Source organism: Amblyomma americanum, chromosome 9 (assembly GCF_052857255.1).
Source record: "Amblyomma americanum isolate KBUSLIRL-KWMA chromosome 9, ASM5285725v1, whole genome shotgun sequence".
NCBI lineage: Eukaryota > Metazoa > Arthropoda > Arachnida > Ixodida > Ixodidae > Amblyomma > Amblyomma americanum.
The window spans coordinates 63,352,805-63,375,726 of record NC_135505.1 but is presented as its reverse complement, the minus strand read 5'-3'; the positions used below and the strand labels follow the sequence as shown (position 1 = coordinate 63,375,726).

Below are 22,922 nucleotides of genomic sequence, written 5' to 3'. Positions count from 1 at the left end.
GGTAATGAAGCAAACCTCTGCAATAATTAATTGACAATTCCCTAAAGCTAATGGCGCTCGGCTGTATCGCCTTGGTTTCAGAATGCAAAACGCCACCAGACACATCTCGAATGACTGAACCTAGGCTTAACCGATTCAGCGTTTTTTGGGACTGTTGTGCTTTCCTGCATGCCTTATGTAGAAAGCTTGTTCCCGTCTTTAGAATGGGAGAGGCACAGAGCAGCGGGAATTCAATTCGGCAACTGCCGAGCACTCTAGCTGCTAACGCCGCCACCGAGTTATTCATTTTTCAGGACGTAGTTTGGCCCAGTAAAGCGCTTTTTTTGGAAGTCCTTCACTCTGACTTCCTCACTGTTGGAATCCTCTCTCCACTACATGACAATCAGACAAACATGTCCCAAATAGTTCGCGCAAATTGTCGAAAGCTGATGGTATCTTGTCCAGACAGCAATATCTTTTCCCGAAGCATATTAATTTGACGCTCACAGCGCACTGTTTTCTTGCGTTGTGTTTTAATGTTTCCTGGCCTCGGTTACAATACCAATTCTTAAAATCAAACGGCTTCGTCTACTTCAGGAGTGATTTCTTTTATTATCGTATTGCTCTACAATTCGTAAATACACTGAACCGAACTTTGGAGCAGTTGTAGTCACTCTCCCTTCCCAAGTCTATGCAGCTGCGAGGGCTGAAAGAATGTAATGACCCACATTTTTTTTTCACGAAAATTGTCCCGAATCACCTAAATCGTGCTTTGAGCAACGTGCCGGTACTGACAGAGAGATGTGTGCTGCTTGCGTTTGCGTTGACAAGATTTTGGCAAAAACGCGGCACACTAGCAACAGCCCGCCGGTGTTCATAGGGTTCATTGGTTTTGCAGTAGACAACGTAGAAAAATTGAAAATTGGTTTTGAGGAAAAGAAAATTACGTAGTAACTGGATCTAAAACCTCGATGAACACCTGAACCGCGCTGTAAGAGAAGGAATAAAGAATTGGTTTCGTTATGAGGGCTTAACTTCCAAAAGCGGCTCAGGCTATGGGGGACGCCGTAGTACAGGACTCTGGAAATACCGGCTAAATGGGGGGTCATTAACGCGCGCTGTCATTGCACAGTACACGGGCTTCTATAATTTGGCCTTCATCAGAATTCAATCGGCGCAGTCGGGATCGTATCCGTGTCTTTCGGTTCAGCCGCCGAGCGCCATAACCACTGAGCCACCGCAGCGGCTAAATGACGCAAAATTTTCTCTCGGGCGCATGGGAATTCCATCGGTGGCTTGTGAAAGGCCATATTCTGTCCAGTATCTTGCGGTGTCTTTTTACGCTTTCGTAATGCTGATCGAAACTTTTATATGCTCCTTATCATTTTAAGTTAAGGGCCTCATTTTTGCACGTAAAACGGAAACCTCTTGCGGGCTACATGCAACATGCGATGCCGACTTGGCAAAGGCAATGTTGTTGTTTCCCATCTAGTGGTTTGGTCATGCTTGCATCTTTTATTTTACTCACATGATCCAGCAACGTGACCTTGTCTCCCTAAGTGGTGATGCTTATGTCTCTTTCTTGCACTGCAATACGCGATCAGTTAGGAAAAAGCATGGAGAGCGGACGGTACCTCTTGCTGCATCCGGATTTAAATTTCACGTCATCGTGTTCACAGAAACGTGGTACGAATCTGAAGAGGAAGGACTTTGCTTCCCAGTTTTAATACCTTTTAGAGCGAAAAGATATACTCCTCCCATGCTGACTCCCATGTCATCTGGCTCTTAGATTTGAACTCGAACGAGAGGCGCGCCGCGTGTGCAAAACTGCGCGTGGCAAGTGCCTCGGATCTTCATCTTTACCTTGTCGCTACAGCTGTGCGCCTGGCAGTCTCGTCCGCAGCTGCGCTGGCTCCTGCTCTGCCGCTCCTTGTCGCCAATTGTGGCCAGAGGTGGGCAGATGCCCTCATTTTCACTTTTCCTCCCTCACCCTCACTTTTGAATCCATGGCCTTCCCTCACCCTCTCCCTCATTTTGAAAAGTTATCCGGCCCTCCCTCATCCACACCCTCGCCCTCACATCACCAGTCCTCCCTCACCCTACGTAACAGTGGTTTTAAAACTCGAGTTATTTTTGTAGTCGGCAACTTCTGGCTATATCACTGAGTAAAAAGCATATAAGACAATCCCTGAGGGACAATTGGACGAGAGGCTAGATGGTTATATCGTTGTGTGTGTGCGTGTACGTATGAGCTAAAACGTGTGATAAAACCGAGGCAGTTACCAGCTGAACCCAAAAATATCACTCTGCCTTTACTTTTCGCACGCACTGAATGCATATATATGCCCTGCAGGCACTTATAACATTTCATTCATATCTAAATGCACTGCAAAAATGTGTAAAATCATTGTTATGTGGGTGTACAAAAACCAATGTACACCATGAGTATTTAGAACACAATGCGGTAGCGTTTACCAGGACAATTTGAATGTGGGCTAAACACATAATTGACTCAGAACAAAGACATTTTGCAGGTATCCTAATTACAACAACCTGAAGACATTTGACATCACAGTGTATTCTGAATTTGACTGCTTCTAACATCCCGCCATTCGTCTGCTGACGCTTTCACGTGCACGGATAAAAGATCACGAAGACCATGCTTTCAAACTACAGCGTGAGAGACCGGCATTTTAGCACGCGTGAAAGCGGGTACGTGACAAAGACGACATTACAAGCACCGCTCGAGAACTCGGCAGTTCGTTCAGGCAGGATGATAAGATTTGATTTATCCCAACTGTTTGTTCATGGGAGGAAAGTGTATGAACCGGCCGACTTTAAACCGGAGTGGCATTCCCTGTTGATGTGCTCAGCCATACCTTGTTCTGTCTTCTAGAGCGTTAAGTTCTACTTCTCGTGTTTCGGGTCTCAGCGTTATGCGTTATAACCCTGTGGTTGCCATAGTAACCGAGGTGGTTACATAACGGAATAAAATAATAACAGGCGGCAGCGTGATGCCTGAGCACCCAAACTCAATAAGGTTGTGCGAATACAACTTTTTCCAGACCGAATTGAATACGAATAGTGTAGCGCTGCTACCTAATCGAATACGGATAGTTTGGCTGAAAACCCATTCCAATATGAATCGAATATTGAGGGAACCGAGTCGAATAGAAATATTTTGAAGGATATGAAGAATTTTCGCTACTGGTGCTAGTGTTCAATGAGCAATCTTGAAGAAAAGCGACGAGCTGCCTTCGCAATAATAGCTTATGCTTTAAAAGAAGCAACATTGATCTCAATCAGGGGGTGCGCAACGCAAAGTAAGTGTATTAACTTTGTCACTGACATGTTACGCGCATAGAAAAAGTACATTTTGCTCTTCTTAACGGAAGATGATAAACTAGCGCCACATCGTAGTGCATGAGATGGGCGAGGTCTTACGTATGAGGCATGGCCTCCGAGGTCAGGCATTGGCTGAATTTGCTGAATCTGCCTGGGCCCTGCTGCAACGTCGAAACTCTGAAGCTATGTATGAGGATTACGAACACCGGCACGCGAACTGACCGCTCCATGGAGCTGAACACCGCATCGCAAGCATACCGGTCACGGCAGCATAATGCAGCAAGTACGGTCCCTGTTTTCGTTCAAATAATGAAATGCGAGGATATTCGATTCGGTATTCGAAATTTCCAAATATTCGCACACCCCTCCAACTAAAACCAAAACTATGTCGATCCGGTATATATATCCCATCCGTTTTTTCTTCGTCCTTCATGCCATCTTCGTTGCGCTGTAAGCAATATGAATAAGCGTCAGGTCGGACCACTTCATCTCAACATTCGTATAAAATTTATGGGCCAACCGTTTGCCGCAGAATGTTCCGGGTGATGTCATGCAATTCAGCGTTTTGTGCAGCATAAACTTTCTAGTTAAGTTGGAGCCTAGCTAGCGGCAGGGATTTGAACCGGCAACCTTGGTATCCCCAATTCCACATCCTTAGTAAATTTCATATGACAATTGCGGCTCAACCGTTTGTCAGAGTTTTTTTGGGGTGGTGGCATACAATTTGGCACTTCGTGCAGCTTAAATTGACTAGTTAAGTTAGGATCTACCTGGCAGTAGGGACTCGAACCGGGGACCTATGTTAGGTGCCTTAACGCACGATATTCTATCGGTGCCTCAGCATCGGCTCATTTATTTGCGATGTGTTTCGTGCACTTTCCTATAACCTTTGTAAATAATTGATTGCAAATAGGATATACTTTTAATGTAATAAATACTATGCTTTAAAAAACCTGTGGCGAAGGCGTAGTGGTAATAATAAGCTGCCAGCGGAACTGATTATTTAGCGCCGCCGAAGGTTCACATCCCGCTCCTTAAGGTATGAATTTTTTTATTTCTTTAGTGTATTCACCCATTGAGATACCGGCATTCCGCTGCAGGGAAGCTCTTATGTTGCTGCCTAAGATAAAACACTGTTCACGCTACATGGAAGTCAAACGGGTCGCTTAAATGCAGATTTTGGGCTCAATAATGGTAAACACTAACTCTACGAGTCTGGAGTATACGATTCCTGTAGTCCTCATTTTATGACCTAGTGCTTCCACTCCGTCGAAAAGAGGTTGTCTATCAGTCACAAGCCTATTTCTACCACGGTCACGTGACGTTGTGACTACATTACAAGCTGCCCACCGGACTGCTAGCAAGCTGCCCACCGGTGCAGTTCAAATAATGATTAGTCGTGAGGAATTCCTCAGGGTCAACATGAGCCTATAAAGCCCCACCAATGGCAGCACATGCCATGGCAGGTCAGTAGCACGTAGCACCTCTGCTCAGGAGTGGAATCAGGTCTCCCAGAGATGTGTGAATACGGAGAATTACCAATCATCCGAAGCACATGTCTAAAATGATGCAATATCACGCAAACTTACATAATACAATATATCAACAAAAGTAAGCCAGTTAAAGTCACGAAAAAGAATATAAAGTCAAGATAAACCACGAAAGACCACATCTGATGGTGCTAGCACTCGATAATTCGTGGTTAACTCCCAGCTAAGGTGCCCGTGATTTTTTTGCTTGCACATCTATGCATTACCCAAACGCTGGTCGTCAATTCGCTGCCATGGCCAAGAAATATGGTTAATAAAATCCGGAGCGTGATTACGTGGTCACACGTCTCACCACTGACATCAATAACCCACGAAATGTTCCAGTTATTTCGAGAGCAGTACAACTTTTTCTTTCTTAGCACATCGTACAATGCAAGGACTAGCGAGCGATGATTGAGATCAAGGTATTCAAGCTGCGGCTTTTTTTTCATCGTAAGGACATCTATTATGGTTGGCTGTGCCCACCACATTGCGGCACAGCTTTGCTATACCGCAATTCCAGCGAAAATAGAAAGATACGACTGTACTGAACTACTAACAGTGTGCATGAACAAATTCCACAGCCACGTCGCCAACTCGCTTTGATTTGAGTGGAATTTCGTAGGGGCATTTTTTCCACTGCAGGCAATTTCTTGAAACCTCACTAAACTAAAATAGGACTTCACTCCTGGAAACAAGGCTTAGAATTTGGCAATTCAACAGCGTTACTAGCTGGAGTTTTTTGATGTTTTACTCTACACTCTGACAATCTCACATACCCGGGGTAGATAATGAAAATGTTTACTACGGTACCAAGGTTCCCATTCGACCGGCAGCCACCCACACGGCCCGGCCAGTGCTCCCTTGTTCGCGCACTATGAAGGGTGTTTCACTAAGTATCTACACAGTTTCTAAATTAAAAGAACAAGCTTTTTGAGTTAGAAGAGTGTTTTTCGCGGCATAGTATTCACGGCGGTGAAGTACATCGCGGCGATGGAGAAGACTTGCGGCTCCCCGCCTTTCTTCTTCCCCTCGTGTACCTCTAGACTGCAAAAACTACGTCTTCCCCAGGAACCTTCACCCTAAGAAATAGTGTTTTAAAACGGCATTCATAACGGGCTGCACAGAGAAAAAAATATAAGCCCGGAGTACAGTGCCGGCCGCCGCCATCAGCCTCAGACAACGGATTTGGCTCGCCCTCACCCTCGCCTCATCATTTCTTTCCTCCCTCGCCCTCACCCTACCATGTCTTCCCTCCTTCACCCTCACTCACCATGTGTTTCTTTCCTCAGCCCAGTCCTCACGAATTTTCATGCACCCATCCTCCCTCCGACATGGCAGCCCGACGCTTACATCTTGTTCTTCTTCAGGTGCTGCAAATGATGGCGATTTTCGATGCTGCCGCGATGTCGACGTGCCTGCCAATGAACGGAGCCACTTCTACCGAGCAAGTCTGTTCTGCTGACCTGGCTTTTTTGGGTGACGCTTCGCCGTTGGACCTCACAGCGCTACCGGCGCTCGAACGCTTCATCGACTGGCAACCCTGGAACCTTCCGCACAAGCATGACCTACATAAGCAGCTGTTGTACCCAGCCACTCCGGGATCTGGCGCCGACATGGCAGCCAGACGCTTACATCTTGTTCTTCTTCAGGTGCTGCAAATGATGGCGATTTTCGATGCTGCCGCGATGTCGACGTGCCTGCCAATGAACGGAGCCGCTTCTACCGAGCAAGTCTGTTCTGCTGACCTGGCTTTTTTGGGTGACGCTTCGCCGTTGGACCTCACAGCGCTACCGGCGCTCGAACGCTTCATCGACTGGCAACCCTGGAACCTTCCGCACAAGCATGACCTACATAAGCAGCTGTTGTACCCAGCCACTCCGGCATCTGGCGCCGACATGGCAGCCAGACGCTTACATCTTGTTCTTCTTCAGGTGCTGCAAATGATGGCGATTTTCGATGCTGCCGCGATGTCGACGTGCCTGCCAATGAACGGAGCCGCTTCTACCGAGCAAGTCTGTTCTGCTGACCTGGCTTTTTTGGGTGACGCTTCGCCGTTGGACCTCACAGCGCTACCGGCGCTCGAACGCTTCATCGACTGGCAACCCTGGAACCTTCCGCACAAGCATGACCTACATAAGTAGCTGTTGTACCCAGCCACTCCGGCATCTGGCGCCGACATGGCAGCCAGACGCTTACATCTTGTTCTTCTTCAGGTGCTGCAAATGATGGCGATTTTCGATGCTGCCGCGATGTCGACGTGCCTGCCAATGAACGGAGCCGCTTCTACCGAGCAAGTCTGTTCTGCTGACCTGGCTTTTTTGGGTGACGCTTCGCCGTTGGACCTCACAGCGCTACCGGCGCTCCAACGCTTCATCGACTGGCAACCCTGGAACCTTCCGCACAAGCATGACCTACATAAGCAGCTGTTGTACCCAGCCACTCCGGGATCTGGCGCCGACATGGCAGCCAGACGCTTACATATTGTTCTTCTTCAGGTTTGTTACTCTTACCTTTCTGTTAATGGCAAACCGTTTAGGAAGTCGACGCCAGATCCCAACTTTGCTGTGTGCATGTTTTTACGCCTTCTGTACGACGTGTGCGCGAGCTGTTCAGGATACATAGGTTTGTTTCAAAGAAAGCTTTTGCTTGCGGGAGACGTAGAGCAAAACCTTGGGCCTCTGTCTGCTGAGCAGGAAAAGCAGATGTTCGATACTATCATGACAATACCTGTGACACAACAGCAACAGACCGAAATATTGGACGAACTACGTTCCATTCGGCTTGAGCAAAAGAATCTCGAAGAAAAACTAACAAAACTCGCAGAAAAAGTCAAGAGCGTTGAAGATAATGTGTCACTGGTGCTCCCGCTAAAGCCTGAAGTAGAAAGATTATCTCAAAGTTCCCAGAAACTTGCTGTCGCGTGCACGGCCCTCGAGTCATCGCATGATGACCTGGAGAACCAATCACGAAGAAACAACTTAATATTCTACGGCATCCATGACAAAGAAACCGAATCGTGGGAACAGTCTGAGACTAAAATTATCTCTTTTTTGCGCTGAAAAGTTAAAATTTTCCGTTGACGCCGCTGCCATTGAAAGAGCGCACAGACTAGGAAGATATGCGCCCGACAAGCACAGACCCCTGATCGTTAAATTTTTGTCCTTTAAAGAAAAGAATCGTGTTATTTCAAATGCTGCCAAACTAAACGATACTGACTGGGCGATAAGCGAGGACTATTCGGCCAAAGTACGGCAACAAAGAAAAAAGCTCCTGCAGTTTGCTAAGGCACGCGGCGGGAAGTTGAAACTGCGGTTTAATAAGCTAAACCTGGACAACAAAACCTATATGTACAAGATTGAAACAGACGATATCACTTGTGTAAACCAATAGCCATCACCGAGGCTTTTAGCTAGCCCACAAACTGCTATTAAAAAATGAACTTGTCTGTATTGTTTTTAATTGCCGCAGTCTAAAAAACAAAACTGACCAATTCCTCTCACTCTTACAAATGACGAGCGCACATGTGGTAATTGGAACCGAGTCATGGCTGGACAGCAACATAAGTGATGGTGAAATATTTCCTCCATCCTATACCACGTATAGGAAGGATCGCAATGTACGCGGTGGTGGTGTGTTCATCCTCGTTCATAGCAGTTTGAGAAGCGTGTCTGTTAACTTAGACAACGATTCCTCTGAAGCTGTCTGGTGAAGGGTACGGCTGGGCGATGGTACTTCTTTGGCAATTGGCTCTTTTTATAGGACGCCCGGTTCAACCTGCGCACAGCCATTTTTTGAACTTAGCAACACATTATTAGCCTTAGACGCAACACATATTATCCTTGCCGGTGATTTTAATATGCCCAGCGTAGAATGGTCCTGTTTTAAACCAGTAATTCGCACTGCATCCCTCTTGTATACCGCTTTCCGTGAAGTAATTGGTGCTCACTCATTATTTCAGTTTGTTCAAACCCCTACCAGACTCGGCCTTACCAGTGCTAATGTGCTAGACTTGTTTTTCTGCAATGACCCTAGCCTAGTCTCGTCTGTCATAACGCTGCCAGGCATAAGCGACCATGATGTAGTTTTAGCAAAAGTATCCTGTAATGCTATGAAGACCCACCACACCCAACCACGCAAAGTGTCTTTTTATGAAAAGGGGATTATGCTTCGCTATCACAGGAACTCGACGCATTTTTTCCTGAGTTTCTTTCACATCAGCCATCCCTGAATATTGATTCCTTCTGGAACTTGTTTAAAACTAAAATTCTGTCACTGACGCAGACTTTCATCCCATCCCGCTTGATTTCAGCCAAGCGTCGTGACGATATGCATTGGATGAATAGACAGTTGCGGGCAATGATCAACCGGCGGAAACGGCTCTTTCGCAGATATTGTGATACGCCCGCACTAACGTTGTACTCCGAGATGAAAAAGCAAACTAAGAACTTATCGAAAGAAATCCGTAAAGCGAAAAGGGCATACTTCAGCACACTAGGCCAACAACTAAATACAAACCCAAAGGCAGTCTGGAAATATGTTAAAAATAAGAGAAACAGCAGGGTCTCTGCGCCTGATATACTAGACGCAACTGATTTTGGAAGGGATTCAAAAGGTAAAGCGAGAAATTTCAATCTTTATTTCCAATCGGTGTTTTCCGATCCCATTAATACACATACTGACTTTCAATCTTCCAGCACCCTGACCAGAATGAATGACGTAGAAATTTCTGAACGGGGGATCATGCGTTTATTACAGAAAATTAAAGTTACATCAGCACCAGGGCCTGACAACATTTCCAATTACGTTTTGAAAAATTGTGCAGCTTCAGTTGCCCCGTATCTCGTTGCATTATTTCAGAAATCGTTAGAGAATTCTTCTTTGCCCCTTGACTGGAGAAGTACCAATGTCGTTCCGATTCATAAGAGTGGTGATAAAACTAAAACATGTAACTATAGGCCCATATCGCTGACGAGCGTGACGTGCAAAACACTGGAACATGTCATTTATACTCAGATAATTAGCCATCTACAAAACAATAGTTTTTTCTGTTCGACACAACATGGATTTTGGTCCGGCTTCTCATGTGAAACACAGCTTGTGGAATTCACACATGACATTTCTGTTTCCTTAAACTCCGCCGGTCAGGTAGATTGTATATTTTTAGATTTTCGAAAAGCATTCGATTTAGTTGCTCACAACCTATTGTTACAGAAGCTTTCAAAACTAAATATTCCTACCTCACTCTTATCCTGGATTGAGGCGTATCTTGCGGAAAGGAGACAGTGCGTGGTTATCGACGGTGTCAGCTCGGAAAGTGTGGGTGTAACTTAAGGTGTTCCGCAGGGGTCGGTTTTGGGCCCTCTTCTATTTCTCATTTTTATAAATGACCTCACTAGTAACATTTCAAGTATAATCAGACTTTATGCTGATGACTGTTGTATCTACCGCAATATTTCTTCTGAAGCAGATGCAATTTCACTACAGCATGACCTCAACTCTGTATTCTCTTGGTGCAACAACTGGAATATGGCGCTAAACATCTCCAAATGTAATCTGGTCCGGTTTACAAAAAAGAAACAATTCCTCCAAACAGACTATTTCCTTGGTAGCACTGAATTATCCGCAGTTTCAACTTATAAGTACTTGGGAGTCTTTTTTTCTACTGACCTATCATGGAATACACACGTAAATTACATATCTGCTAAAGCCAGTCGCACATTAAACTTTCTCAGACGTAACTTTAAGGACGCTCCCCTTACGCTGAAGGAGACATTATACATTTCTACTGTACGTCCGATACTTGAGTATGCTTCCGCGGTTTGGGACCCGCATACAAAACTGAATATTGAGGAGCTGGAGCGCGTCCAGAAACGGGCTGCTAGGTTTGTGTCCGCCGATTACAATTTCCAAAAAAGTTCTTCTGGTTTGCGCTAGAAGTTGGGATGGCCATTACTTGAAAACAGGCGCAAATATTTGAGACTCTCTTTCTTTTATAATGTGCTTAAAAATAAAACTGGAATTCCAAAAGAGAAATACATTAGTGAACCCAGCTACATTTCCGCCCGCACTGATCACCCACTTAAGGTGCGCGAGTACAATTGCCGTATAAACGTATTCAAATATAGTTTTTTCCAACGAACAGTGCATGATTGGAACTGTCTCCCTTCGCGGGTCGCTACCGCTCCTCCTACATCGTTTCTGACCGATTTGCAAAGCCACCTGTCAACATAAGTGCAATAATTCTTGTCCGAGTGTATTATGTTTTAAGCAGTGCTGTATTTTAAAATGTATCTTTTTTTTGTTTGTGTATGTGTGTGTTTAGGGTATGTTTGCCTTTCTACAATGGTTTTTATTTTGTTTGTTTGTTTGTTTGTTTTTGCTTCCGTGTGCATGGGTTTATTGTATTTTCTGTGTAGACCGCATCATTTGCCTAATTTATTATGTACTAGATGTTTGTTCTTATTTATGATGTTTCCCCCCTACAATAATGCCCCAATGAGGGCGCTGTAGGTACTGTGTATAAAAAAAAAATCTTCATGAGGTGAGGATGAGGGCGCCCTAATGAGGGCTCGCCCCCGTGAGGATGCCCATCACTGGTTGTGGCATGTGATGTGTCACGTGATGCGCTCCTGCGCTTGAAAGTGACGTCTGCCGCTGCGCTGACCACCGTTCTGGATGCTAACTCTTGCACTTGGATGCATCCCCTGATTTGCTCTCGCTGGAACAATTTGCTCTTACTGTAATTATTAAGCAGTAAAGATGAACCAAACCTAAACCTTGTCTCATCGTGCTTAACAGAGATTCGCAAGACTTCTCTTTACTCCCTGATCTCGTTTCGCTCGCCCACGTCGACAGCTAGGGCACCCGCGATACCTTTTCGGTTTTACCCTACTTCTAGGCGCCGCACCACGACTGGCGGAACCTCTTTGAGCCTGTTCGTGTTACCCCTATATTAGTGACATCACGAACACAAGGTTTCGTAGCGGGCCAAACTCTTAATCGATTAGTCCGCCACCGTAACGCTCGGGAGGAATCTTCCCCTCGGACAGAATTGCTGATATCGCACTCTGGGTTCGCGCACTTCATTCCGACGTCGATCACTTCGCGAAGACCTCCCAGCTCCACAACATGATGCCGATCCTCACTTAGGCCATCTGTGGGAGGCCCGCACGTTCCTCGTGCGCGCCTGGCACCAGCAGCGTTATAACCGATGCCTTTAGCAACGCGTTGCCCTCCTTACATTACAGGCACAACGCCATGCTGCCCATTTGACGTGTTAACACTGGCACGGCATTTGCGAGAAAGAGACAGGAAACCTTTATTAACCAATTAAACAACATGAGCCCGCGCAGGTGTTCAATTCCGTCATGTTCTTTGGCCACGTCTTTAGCCCAGGATGCCGCAAGATTCCGCCCCCTGGCGAGCCCGGCGTGCGAGGATAGCTTGTGCCGTTGAACTCCAGCACTCGAGGAGTAAGGTCTTCCAAGCCTCTTTAATGGGAATAGGACGGGAAAGAAGTGAGTGTGACGGGACTGCGTTCACAAGCCCAAACTATGTGGAAGTATTTGCGACTCGCTGAACGGTTCCTTGGGCACCTCATAAATCCCACAAAATTCCGCACAGCCAAATCCAAATTTCTCTCGGTTAACCCAGACGTTGCCTGGTTTGGATGCGGTCCTTTCACAAATTCGCCATCAAATAGCTTTCCCTACAGTCCCACTTGCTCCCACTCTGCCCCCGACACCAGCCAGCCAGATCTTGATTTGGACGCCCCTTTCATTAGCAAGGGGATTTGCGGAGTGCTGCAATCTCTTCCCAGAAAACCCGCGTCCAGAGCCGACCCGGTCACGTACCTCCTACTCCGCAACCTCAACACCACCTCCATCGCCGCTCTGAAGGCCTTGTTTAATACACACTGCTCAGCGGGCACCTTGCCTTCTTAGTCGCGCGTTGCCGATGTTACTTTCATACCGAAATTCGGCAAACCTATCGACCTGCGCAACCATCATCCTATCTCCCTTGCCTATTGCTTTGGTAAGCTCGTTGAACATGCCGTTCTGAGACGTTTCCAACCATACCTTGAATCACGCTACTTCTTCCCACCTACTAAACACGGTTGTCTCCACACATGATGTCCTGCTTCAACTTTTCCATGGTGTTATGAACACCTCATCCTGTTATCCATTAGGTCTATCCTGACACTGGATCATCACGCCGCCTTTGACAACGTCTCGCACGCCACTCTCTTAGACCGTCTACCCTCTACCTAATGTGGCCTCCGTACCTTGCTAACCGCACCGCTACAGTCGGCCACGGAGAAATTGGATCCCCATCCTTACATCTACCCACCTACCGCTCCTTCTCAACATTATTCTTGCTCGTCTTCCGATGCTCCTATCCGCCATCCTTGACATTCGTCACGCGAGGTATAGGAGAAGGATAACACCCTTTGGGTGAATGCGGGTACGGCGGGCCACGTTCATCCAGCATACAGGATGGGCTCAAGACTTTTACCTCCTACGCCACCTCCTGCGGCGTACCCTTTCGCCGTCCTGCTGCCAACTCCTTGTGCACGGCTGGTCTCGCAGCCCTCCCGACCTCGCCCCTTCTGTAGTTCTGTTCCTCCTTGGTACCATTATTACAACACACATTGCGTTTCGAGTCTTTGGCCTTCACCTACACAGGCCTCCACAGCACCTACGGCTCTGTACATGGGCCTCTACTTCTCGGGCTTTGTCACCGTACCAAAACTGTCGAACGGCCCTGGCAAACGCCGGCGCTCTCCACTTGGTCCAAGCGCTCTTCCTCAGCCTCTTCCACCATGTTGTTTCTTGCCTTGTTCTTAGTATTTCAGGCCACAAAAAACTTGATATACCCATTCGCCGATTCTACAAGACTGCTTGAGGCCTCCCCACATTCACCCCTTCCTCGGCACTTGCACTCGGCCTTAACACTTAGCACGAGTTGGTCGAATCTCATACCAATGCGCAATTTCGGACCTTTTCTCCCTCTGGTCGGGCACTCTTTTCCCGCCTCGATATTCACGTACCATATATTGACTTCCGACAAAAATAGGGTGGGGCAGCCAAAAAAGAATGTAAACCAATAGGCCCCTGCCTGTGCCACTTAAGTATAACAGGCTTAACCCAATCGTAATATAGACGAAATGGCCCGAAGGCAATGTTGTGCTTTTGCCACCCGTAGGTGGGAAAATTCCGACAGCCAAACTCTTCCTTGGTCAGTCCCGACTTTCTGTAAAGAGAACCCTATTCGACGCCTAATGTACCCTAATCTCCACACTTCCCACTGCTCCGTCCGGTGGAATATCTCCGCCGCTGCAATGACTCGTCCACTTCCGGCCTCCACGTGAACTCAGCCATATATCTCGCTAGCTTCCTTCACGGCACTCGTGGTCGACAACACCAGTCGCCTCCTGACGGTAGCCTCCTTTCATACCCACAGTGCTCAGTAAGTTGTCCATCGTTTTGACTGACTATCGCCCGCCGCTTCGCTTCCCGTCTTGATTTTACCGACTACGCCTCCGCCTATCGTGGTTGACCATAACGCCGCTTCTCTCTATTTTTATCTCCTCACTACCGCCCTACCGACCACGCTCGTTTAGACCCCGGGAAAAGACGCGCTTGACGGCATTCAAAAGGCACACGCCTAGAGTTCTTTCCTACCCAGCTGATTCGCCGTTGATTTGCCAGACCCACATCGGACAGCTTTCACCCCTGTACTCCCTATGTCCCCGTACATCCTCGACAACTACCGCTCGACCCAGCGCCACTTTCCTCGCCTCATCGCCGCCTCTCACTGGCCGAGCCGCTATCTCTCCGAATGCTCCAGACTTTCTCCTGCCTTTCTCGTCCACACCGCAGTTACCCAGCCAGCTGTTGCCCTCAGTGTCCACTCCGCGGTGCTCTAACATCCCTCTACCACACAGCCTGGGCTTGCGAAGCTATTCAAGCGCCCCCCCCCCCCCCCCCCCCCCCCGTATACCAGCGCCAACCGAAGAGGATTGGGAAAGCGTTCTTCGCGCAACCGACGTGGAAAACCGGTGTTTGCTCACTCGCCGAGCTGAGGCAGCATCGAGGGCTGCTTAGACCCTGGACTGAGGGCCCCACTTCCAGTCCCGTAACACGTACCCACCTTAAGTGATCAATGTTTTTCCAACATGCACCGTCGTCGTGTGTGTTTCTCTGTCATGGTGTGATAGAGGTGCCCACAAAAAAGTGAGTAAGTGCGTTTTTCCTTTCCTGAAATCCAGCTAAGCGTCTAGCCTGCGAATAAGGCTAGCCGTGGAATCTTACTTGCATTCGAAAAACTCTTTTTTGTCGAAAGTAAAAGCGAGGCGATGGCGTAGAGGTATAGCGTACGCCTTGCGTGCAATAGGACTGGGGTTTGAATTCCTATGGCACGCAATTCATCACCGGGTTAAAAAAAAGCTCCGCATGTTGACGGAAATGCATAACCAGCCCTGCGCTGTGTCCTGCTGTCGGCAGCTAGGATCGACCGCGCACTCCCTCAGCAGAGAAGGATTTGGCCAAACTAATGTAGCACTCGGCCGCAACCTTTTATGAACAAATCAATGAACCTTCGGCCCTCAGAACCCAGCGGCTGCGCAGGACTCACAACGGCCGTGGCCAGACCTGCGACGCCGCGAAGGGCACTAAATATTACGAGGTGCTCTGAAGTCTTCTTACATGCCAAAATTGGAAAGCTGTGCTTGGCCCGCCGCCTGCGCCATCTGCTGAGCCAGAGCTCTAAATTGCAAGGCGGTTTTCAGTGGGCTCCGTATGATACCGCTTCGACTGGATACCAGACACAAAAGAAATTTGGTACTTGGTTGAGTGCGACATCTGTATTTAACATGCTCAAAATTACTCATGTAAGCCTGAGCACACATCTTGAAAATGCCGTTTTTTTTAAATAGTGCATTAACTAGATGCGCCTTCATTCAACTTCAAGCCTGTAAGTGTCGTGGAGGAATTGCAGCGTCGTCATCTCGCACGCCGCCGAGCAGGCTTCGATTCCAACTTCAACCCCAATTTCCTTTCCTTGCGATTTTAAATTAGCATGCAACTTATGATTGCCAGTTCTTGCGCAAACGTCTGTGGACGACCTCTGTCTACTACGTTCGTCCACTTCACTCATGAGCGAAGTAAGGCTTTCGCCTTAAAAACCTCTGCATCCGGACAGGCCGCCGTTTTAAACTGAACCTGGCAACGTTTTTCGCTAGAACCTTATCCATCGAGGCTAGCCTAGCAGTGCTGTTTGAGGATCTGCCGGGTGCGGGATATGATACATTTTAGTGAGGTTCAGAGGAAAGATCAGGCGTATACAGCACTAATGGCCGGGCACGTACTGTGCTATCGTGGATTAGCGGAAAGACTAGAACTAGGCCTTAGATTCCTCATGGATCGCTATTTGGCTGGTAACTTACAGGAGCCCTATAATATTAAAACGGAGATGGCAGCTACTGCAATTCGGCTTAATAAGAAGTGAAAGTTGAAGGTGGTGCAGGCCTGTGCGCCTTCATCTGCAATAATGACCACGCCGTTTGAAGCTTCTCAGGACACGTGGAATTGCCAATGAGAAATGTGATATCAAAGTACACTGCACTGATGGGCAACTTCAATACGAAGCTAGGAAATGTAGAATGGAGTTATTAGTAAAGTTCGCAGAGTCAGATAACTCAAGAATACCTTCTTCCGGAAACGAAGGAACGGAAAGTAGGGAAGCGTCCACTAATGAGAGTATTGTATGAAATATCCTTCATACTATGATTTCACCTTGGAAGCATGCAGGCGGACCTCTCCTGTTCCATTAAAGTCCTTACTCCTCCTCCTTAGAAGCGTGCAGTATGTGGAGGTCCTTGAAAAGGTGCCCTCTAGCGACCGCAGAATGCTAAGCTCGCGAATTAGCTCACACTTTAAGAAGGAGCGGAAGAAAGAAGACAGTAACGAGTTAAGTGCAAGGGGGAGGCAGAGAAATTCAGGATATCGCTGCAGAACATATATTCGGCTATTACCAAGGAAGACAATCTGATTGTTCACAATTAAAGGTAATCTGACAGCTACAATTGCGAAGTGCTCAGTGAAAGTATGCGGTAGGATGGCTCGGCAGGATACAGGCAAGCTATCACCGAAAGCGAAAGATATCACTCAAAAACGCCAAATCTTGAAAGAGCCAAACCGTACTGACAGAGTAGAACTAGGGGAGCTGTAAAAAGTATTTAACTAAAGAAAATTACCCGACGTAGAATAGAAATAATTAATGAAGAGAAGTGAACGCACTCTCAAGAACGAAGGTGGCCTAATAGCGGTGACGAGGTAAGCATAGGCAAAAATCAGATGTGTGCGCAGATGGCGATATCATTAGCAATATGGGAAACATAGCTGAAGTAGCCAAAAAGTTCCAACCAAATCTATTGTAGCCAATGAAGTCAGAACTTTAGTGGGAGAGGCTGCAGCACACAGCAATGGTTCATCCCGCCAGTAACGAAAGAGGAAGCAAAGAAAGTCTTAAGAGCATTTCAAAGGGAGAAAGCAGATGGGGATGATCTGTTGAAAGACGGAAGGTTCTGCTAGGAAAAGTAGCCGCCCTATATGCGCAGTAGGTCATGACCTCAAAGGTTCCAGAAGTTTGGAAGAACGCAACATTATATTAACTCTTATCAAAGGAGACGTCCATGACCTGAAAAAGTACAGACCGATGAGCTTACTGTCCGTTGCCTACCTCGTATTTACAAAGGTAATCGCAAGTATAGTCAGAACTATCTTAGACTTCAACAAGCCAAATGATCCGAGCAGGCTTTAGTAAAAGTATGAGTTTAATGACAGAGAAATGAGCAGATTATGAGGCAACATTTGTCCTTGTCGAAACCTCAGCAGTCATACTGGCATTGCCTAATCATGGTATTGAAGAGCCCCATGTAAAAATACTAGAATACACCTATAACCGCTGCGCAGCTATCACTGTGCTCTACAAAGCGAGGGTTAAAACCTCTATAAGGAAGGGTGTCAGGATGGGAGACACAATCTCGCCATTGCTATTCACAGCCTGTTCACGGGAGTGATTTAAAGGTGTGTTTTGGGAACGGTTCAAAATAATAGGTAATGATTAATACCTTAACATTCTGCGATTTTCTTTCTGATGACATTATGAACTTCAAAGCATGGTGAATGAATGATCTTGGCAGAGCAGAACGGTGGGTCTGAAATTAAATGCAGAAAACGAAAAAACGTGCAAGTCTCGGTAAGCAGCAGTAGTTTGAAATTGCTAGCGAGATGCTCGCAGAGAAAGAACTGGAGCGCATTCGGCCGGTTCTCTAAGATCAGGATGGCACTTCACCAATTTCAATCAGCACAAATCTCTAATGCAACGACTGGAAGATACTGGAAAGGCGGCCTCTACGTCACATCGTGATAACATAAAAGAGGTATCTCACCGCTGCTCACCAAAGGACTAAAACAAGAAGGAAAACGAAAATGGTTCAAGTTAAATTCAGGACAACGCGTTGAGCTATGGAAAGGAAAATGATAGAAGTAACGTTAAGGGTCAGGAAGAGTGCAGAACAGGCTTGAAAACAAATGCGGATTTATGATATCCTATTGAAAATAGAGAACAAATTAGCTTCGACTGCGCATCTAATGCGAAGACTACATAATCGATGCTCGTTAAGGGTAACGGACAGGATACGAAGAGAAGGCAAGCGTTTCAGTAGGCTGCACGAGAATACGAAGTTTTCGGGGATCGGGTAGCTGCAGCTGGCATAGGGCAAGTTTATTTGTAAAGAAATGGGGAGGTATTTTCCCTGCGGTGGGCGTTGTCAGGCTGATGATACCTATGATAAATTATGCTGAAAAAATCTTGAGGTAAATGTTTGGGAATCAAACACATGACCACTGGGTTGCGAGTCAGGCAGGTTCGGTCGACAAGGGAGACCTTGTATGTCTTGTGCTGTATCACGAGGTCTAGTAACCCTACTGGTCATTCCAAAAGAGCTCGTTAAATTAGAAAGAGGTACTAATTGAGAAAACAACCGCCATAAACTTTCACTCCGCCACATCATAGCCTCACGATGAAATTTATGTGCCCCTAATTTTGTGGCGTTTTTCTATCTACATGCTCATTCCGGTGCGGTGTCGCGGAGGCTGAGAGAGGCTCTTCAATGTACACGTTTGGTGGCAGTGCTAGGTTTTCAACTTCAGGGACCTTCAGCGCCACATCGTTCGCTTTAACGCAGTGCTATGGTCACAGCTGTCCATTGTGTTTGGGACGAATTGAAATTGCTCCAATATGTGCTTTGACGGCAGCCGCACACTCGCTCGAAGTAACGATCGTTCGTTGCATCTTCGGCCGTTTATTGCGGTGGGACTGTATTGAACAAAGCAGCTCGTTAACACGTCGATCGCCTTTTCATGCAGCCAAATAATGCCATCAATAATGCCATTGTGCCATTAGCATCTCCTGTATGGCGCAGCTTCAACGAGCAGATTCTGAGTTGGCGCCATTCGTTAAGTATCTGGAGGGTTTGAATTCTCATGTACCTCGTGTATTTCGCCGTGGACTACAGACCTTCATTCTGCGGCGTGGAGTCCTCTACAAGCGCAACTTTGACAGCAACAAACAGACGTTTCTGATGTTGTGCCATCCTAGTTACGCTCCGAAATCTTAAGCGCTTGTCATGATGAACCATCCGCCGGCCACTTGGGGGTTAGTCGCACACTGGCAAAGATTCGGCTTAAGTATTACTGGCCCAATTTACTCCCATCCGTGAGTAGATACGTAACAACATGCCGGGATTGCCAACGGCGCAAATCTCCTCCTCTGAAGCCAGCCGGCTTTCTGCAGCCCATAGCACCACCAAAGACCCCTTTTCAGCAAATTGGCATAGACCTCCTCGGCCCTTTTCCGAAGTCGACCAGAGGAAACCGGTGGATTGCGGTCGCGACAGATTATTTGACCCGATACGCTGAGACCACGTCCCTTGCAAACGGTACTGCTGCTGAAGTCGCCGACTTCTTCGTCCACAACATCGTCCTGTGTCATGGCGCTCCTGCAGCTATCATTACTGACCGTGGAGCTGCATTTACGGCCCGCTTGACTCAGGCTGTACTCAAGCTCACGCACACCAGCCATAGACGTACACCAGCCTACCACCCGCAGACAAATGGCTTGGTAGAACGCCTCAACAGGACCTTGACCGACATGCTTTCCATGTATATTGATATCGAGCACAAGACATGGGATGAAATTCTCCCATACGCAACATTCGCGTACAATACGGCGCAGCAAGAGACGACGCAGTTCACTCCGTTCGAATTAGTCTTTGGTGGACAGGTTACCACCCCCCTCGATGCTATGCTACACGTGGACCCCCCTGACAGTGAGAGTGAACTTGTTGTCGACGTCGCCACCTATGTTCAGCGCGCGGAAGAAGCACGGCAACTGGTCAGACACCGCATTCACCGTCAGCAGGAGATCGATGCTGACCGCTACAACCTTGGACGCCGCTACGTTACCTACCACCCAGGCGACTATGTGTGGGTTTGGACGCCCGTTCGTCGTCGCGGGCTGTCCGAAAAGTTACTGTGCCGCTACTTCGGCCCTTACCTTGTTGTCCGCCGCCTCAGCGACGTAACGTACTAAGTTGCACCAGCCTCGCCAGCTCGTTCATCGCACAACGGCAAGCGCAGCGACGTTGTGCATGTGGTGCGAATGAAGCCGTACTACGAGCGACCTCCCGAGTGACTTTCCGGCTGCATGTAGTCATATTCCGTGATGTCAGACTCGTGGTGTACCTCTTGAGCACTTTTTCTCCCCGCTATTCGGTCTCACGGTAACACCGCATCGGGGCGATGCTCCTGAAGAGGGGCAGTGACACGAGGATTGGAAGTAGAAGAAGAAAGAGATCGCAGCCTCTAGAAGTAGACGACGCTGAAGTGTAGGTCCGTTTCTCTGGTGCCCTCGTTCAGCCGCTGCAGTTCCTTTTCAGCGTAACAACTGTTACAATATCACCTTTTTCCTTCAATTTCTTCATTATGGGAGACTTAAGAACAGAAAAAGGGGATTGTGTAGCGAATCTTGTCATTTCGGTGGCCACTATTCAACTGTTGTAACACTTTATTCGAAATTTAATTATTGCCTCTAGGGTGCGCGACACCGCTCAAAGAACAATGTTGAACGCCCTTCTCACGTTTCAGGCGCTGTCATGCTGGCTACCTGTCAGCGCATGCCCTTCCCGGAACCTATCAACGCCCGCATGCCTCTTTCCCGCTTCCGAACCGGCGCACCATATTCCCCGAACGGCATCCGACTTCTTGCCGTGGCACTGCATTCCCGATCTGGCGCTCGGATCCCACTTCTCCTGGCAACAATCTTCAATTACGTCATCGGTCACGAGACTCGGCAGGCGCTCCCTACTTAAGCCACTCGCCGACATGGGCCAGTTGGGGCGCGACACCGCTCAAAGAACAATGTTGAACGCCCTTCTCACGTTTCAGGTTAGTTATTTAAGCCTCTCTAAAGAATATCGCAGCAGTAATCGTTGCTTGATTTCGGTGTCGTGCCCCGACAGCTTGATGTGGCGAAGGTTGTTTACTCGTGCTTGTTGCGGTGCAGAAATGCTCGCCGCACTCCTTGAACTGGTGCTGTTGATTACTGGTGTTGTCGAGCTTAATCCGAGCCCTCCCAGTTCAGCCGAATTCGAATCTTTGATGGAAACAATAAAACAATTACAAGAAAGTCAGTCAACTATACTGCATGAAATTCAACAGCTTAAAACCGCACAATCCTCCCACAACGAATTACTAGTGTCCGTAACAAACCGCGTTGCGGCACTAGAAGCAACACATTCCCCAACACCTACCTCTGAACATAGCGCTACCGCTCAGATCAAGAAAGATATTGCCGTTCTTAAAGCAGCAAGCACTGATGCAAGCAACAGGCTACGCAGAAATAATCTTATTTTCCTTGGCTTAAATGACACCAAAGACGAGACATGGCAAGATTCAGAACAAGGAATAATAACACTGTGTGCGGACAAACTGAATCTTCATCTTGATTCCAGAACCATTGAGCGTGCGCATCGCATAGGTAAATTCTCGGAATCGAAGCATCGCCCGGTAATAGTTAAATTCACTCATTTCAAAACTAAGGAAAACATCCTGGAATGTGGAACTAAACTAAAAGGCACCAAAATTGCAATCAGGGAAGACTTTGCGGCTCCCACGCGGATGGCACGTTCAAAACTATTGCAGTTTATCCGACCACAGAAATGCCCCTTCAAACTTCGATTCGACAAGCTTCACGTTGGTGACAAATGTTACGCTTTCGACTCCATTTCTAACAGCGTGATAGATATCACCCAGATCACTGCAATCACTCCCGAAAGCAGTTCTACTAGCGCTACTTCTTCGCATATCAATAACTGACGATCAGTTCGGCTTACCGTATTCCCATCCCGGCACCAACCACCGTCATGCACAAGTCTTAACATCGGATTCACCAACATACGCAGCATCATACCTAAGCGAAATCAGCTGCTCAGCTTCGTTGAAGATATTGATGCTGACATCCTACTCTTAACAGAAACCTGGCTGAACGACAACATTAGTGACAATGAAGTTTTTTCTTATAACACAAATTACACATTATACCGACGAGATAGGAACTATCGGAGGGGAGGGGGAGTTCTCGTGGCAGTTAAAAATTGTTTATCATCTTCACTCATACGTCATGACGGAAACTTAGAACTTACATGGATACGTATCGGCAATGCGCCTCCCAAGGCGATCTTTGGCATATGTTATCGGCCACCTGACTTCATCCCGTCCTTCTGTGATCTATCAGATCAGGCCCTAACCGATATTGAAAAAACATTTCCTGGCATACCTATCTTTTTATTTGGCGACTTCAATTACCCTAATATCAATTGGTCTCTCATATCTACCTCAAATGGTTCGTCAGCCGACTCCAGACAATTTATCGACCTAGTGCTAGATCATTACCTCCAGCAAACGGTATCATGGCCTACTAGAGGCGATAACACTCTAGACC

The 22,922-nt window shown here is 47.3% G+C and overlaps 1 protein-coding gene across 1 annotated transcript in view; it reads left to right on the top strand.

Annotated features, from left to right (window-relative positions):
- Positions 1–22,702, top strand: part of LOC144103389 (uncharacterized) — a 107,886-nt gene extending 85,184 nt beyond the window's left edge. The window contains exons 5-8 of the mRNA XM_077636121.1: positions 7,393–7,881; positions 12,247–12,286; positions 13,541–13,622; positions 21,486–22,702. Of these exons, the coding sequence (XP_077492247.1) occupies positions 7,393–7,881; positions 12,247–12,286; positions 13,541–13,622; positions 21,486–22,297 (1,423 nt within the window). The 3' untranslated portion in view covers positions 22,298–22,702. The remainder of the gene's footprint in view (positions 1–7,392; positions 7,882–12,246; positions 12,287–13,540; positions 13,623–21,485) is intronic.
- Positions 22,703–22,922: the final 220 nt, after the last annotated feature.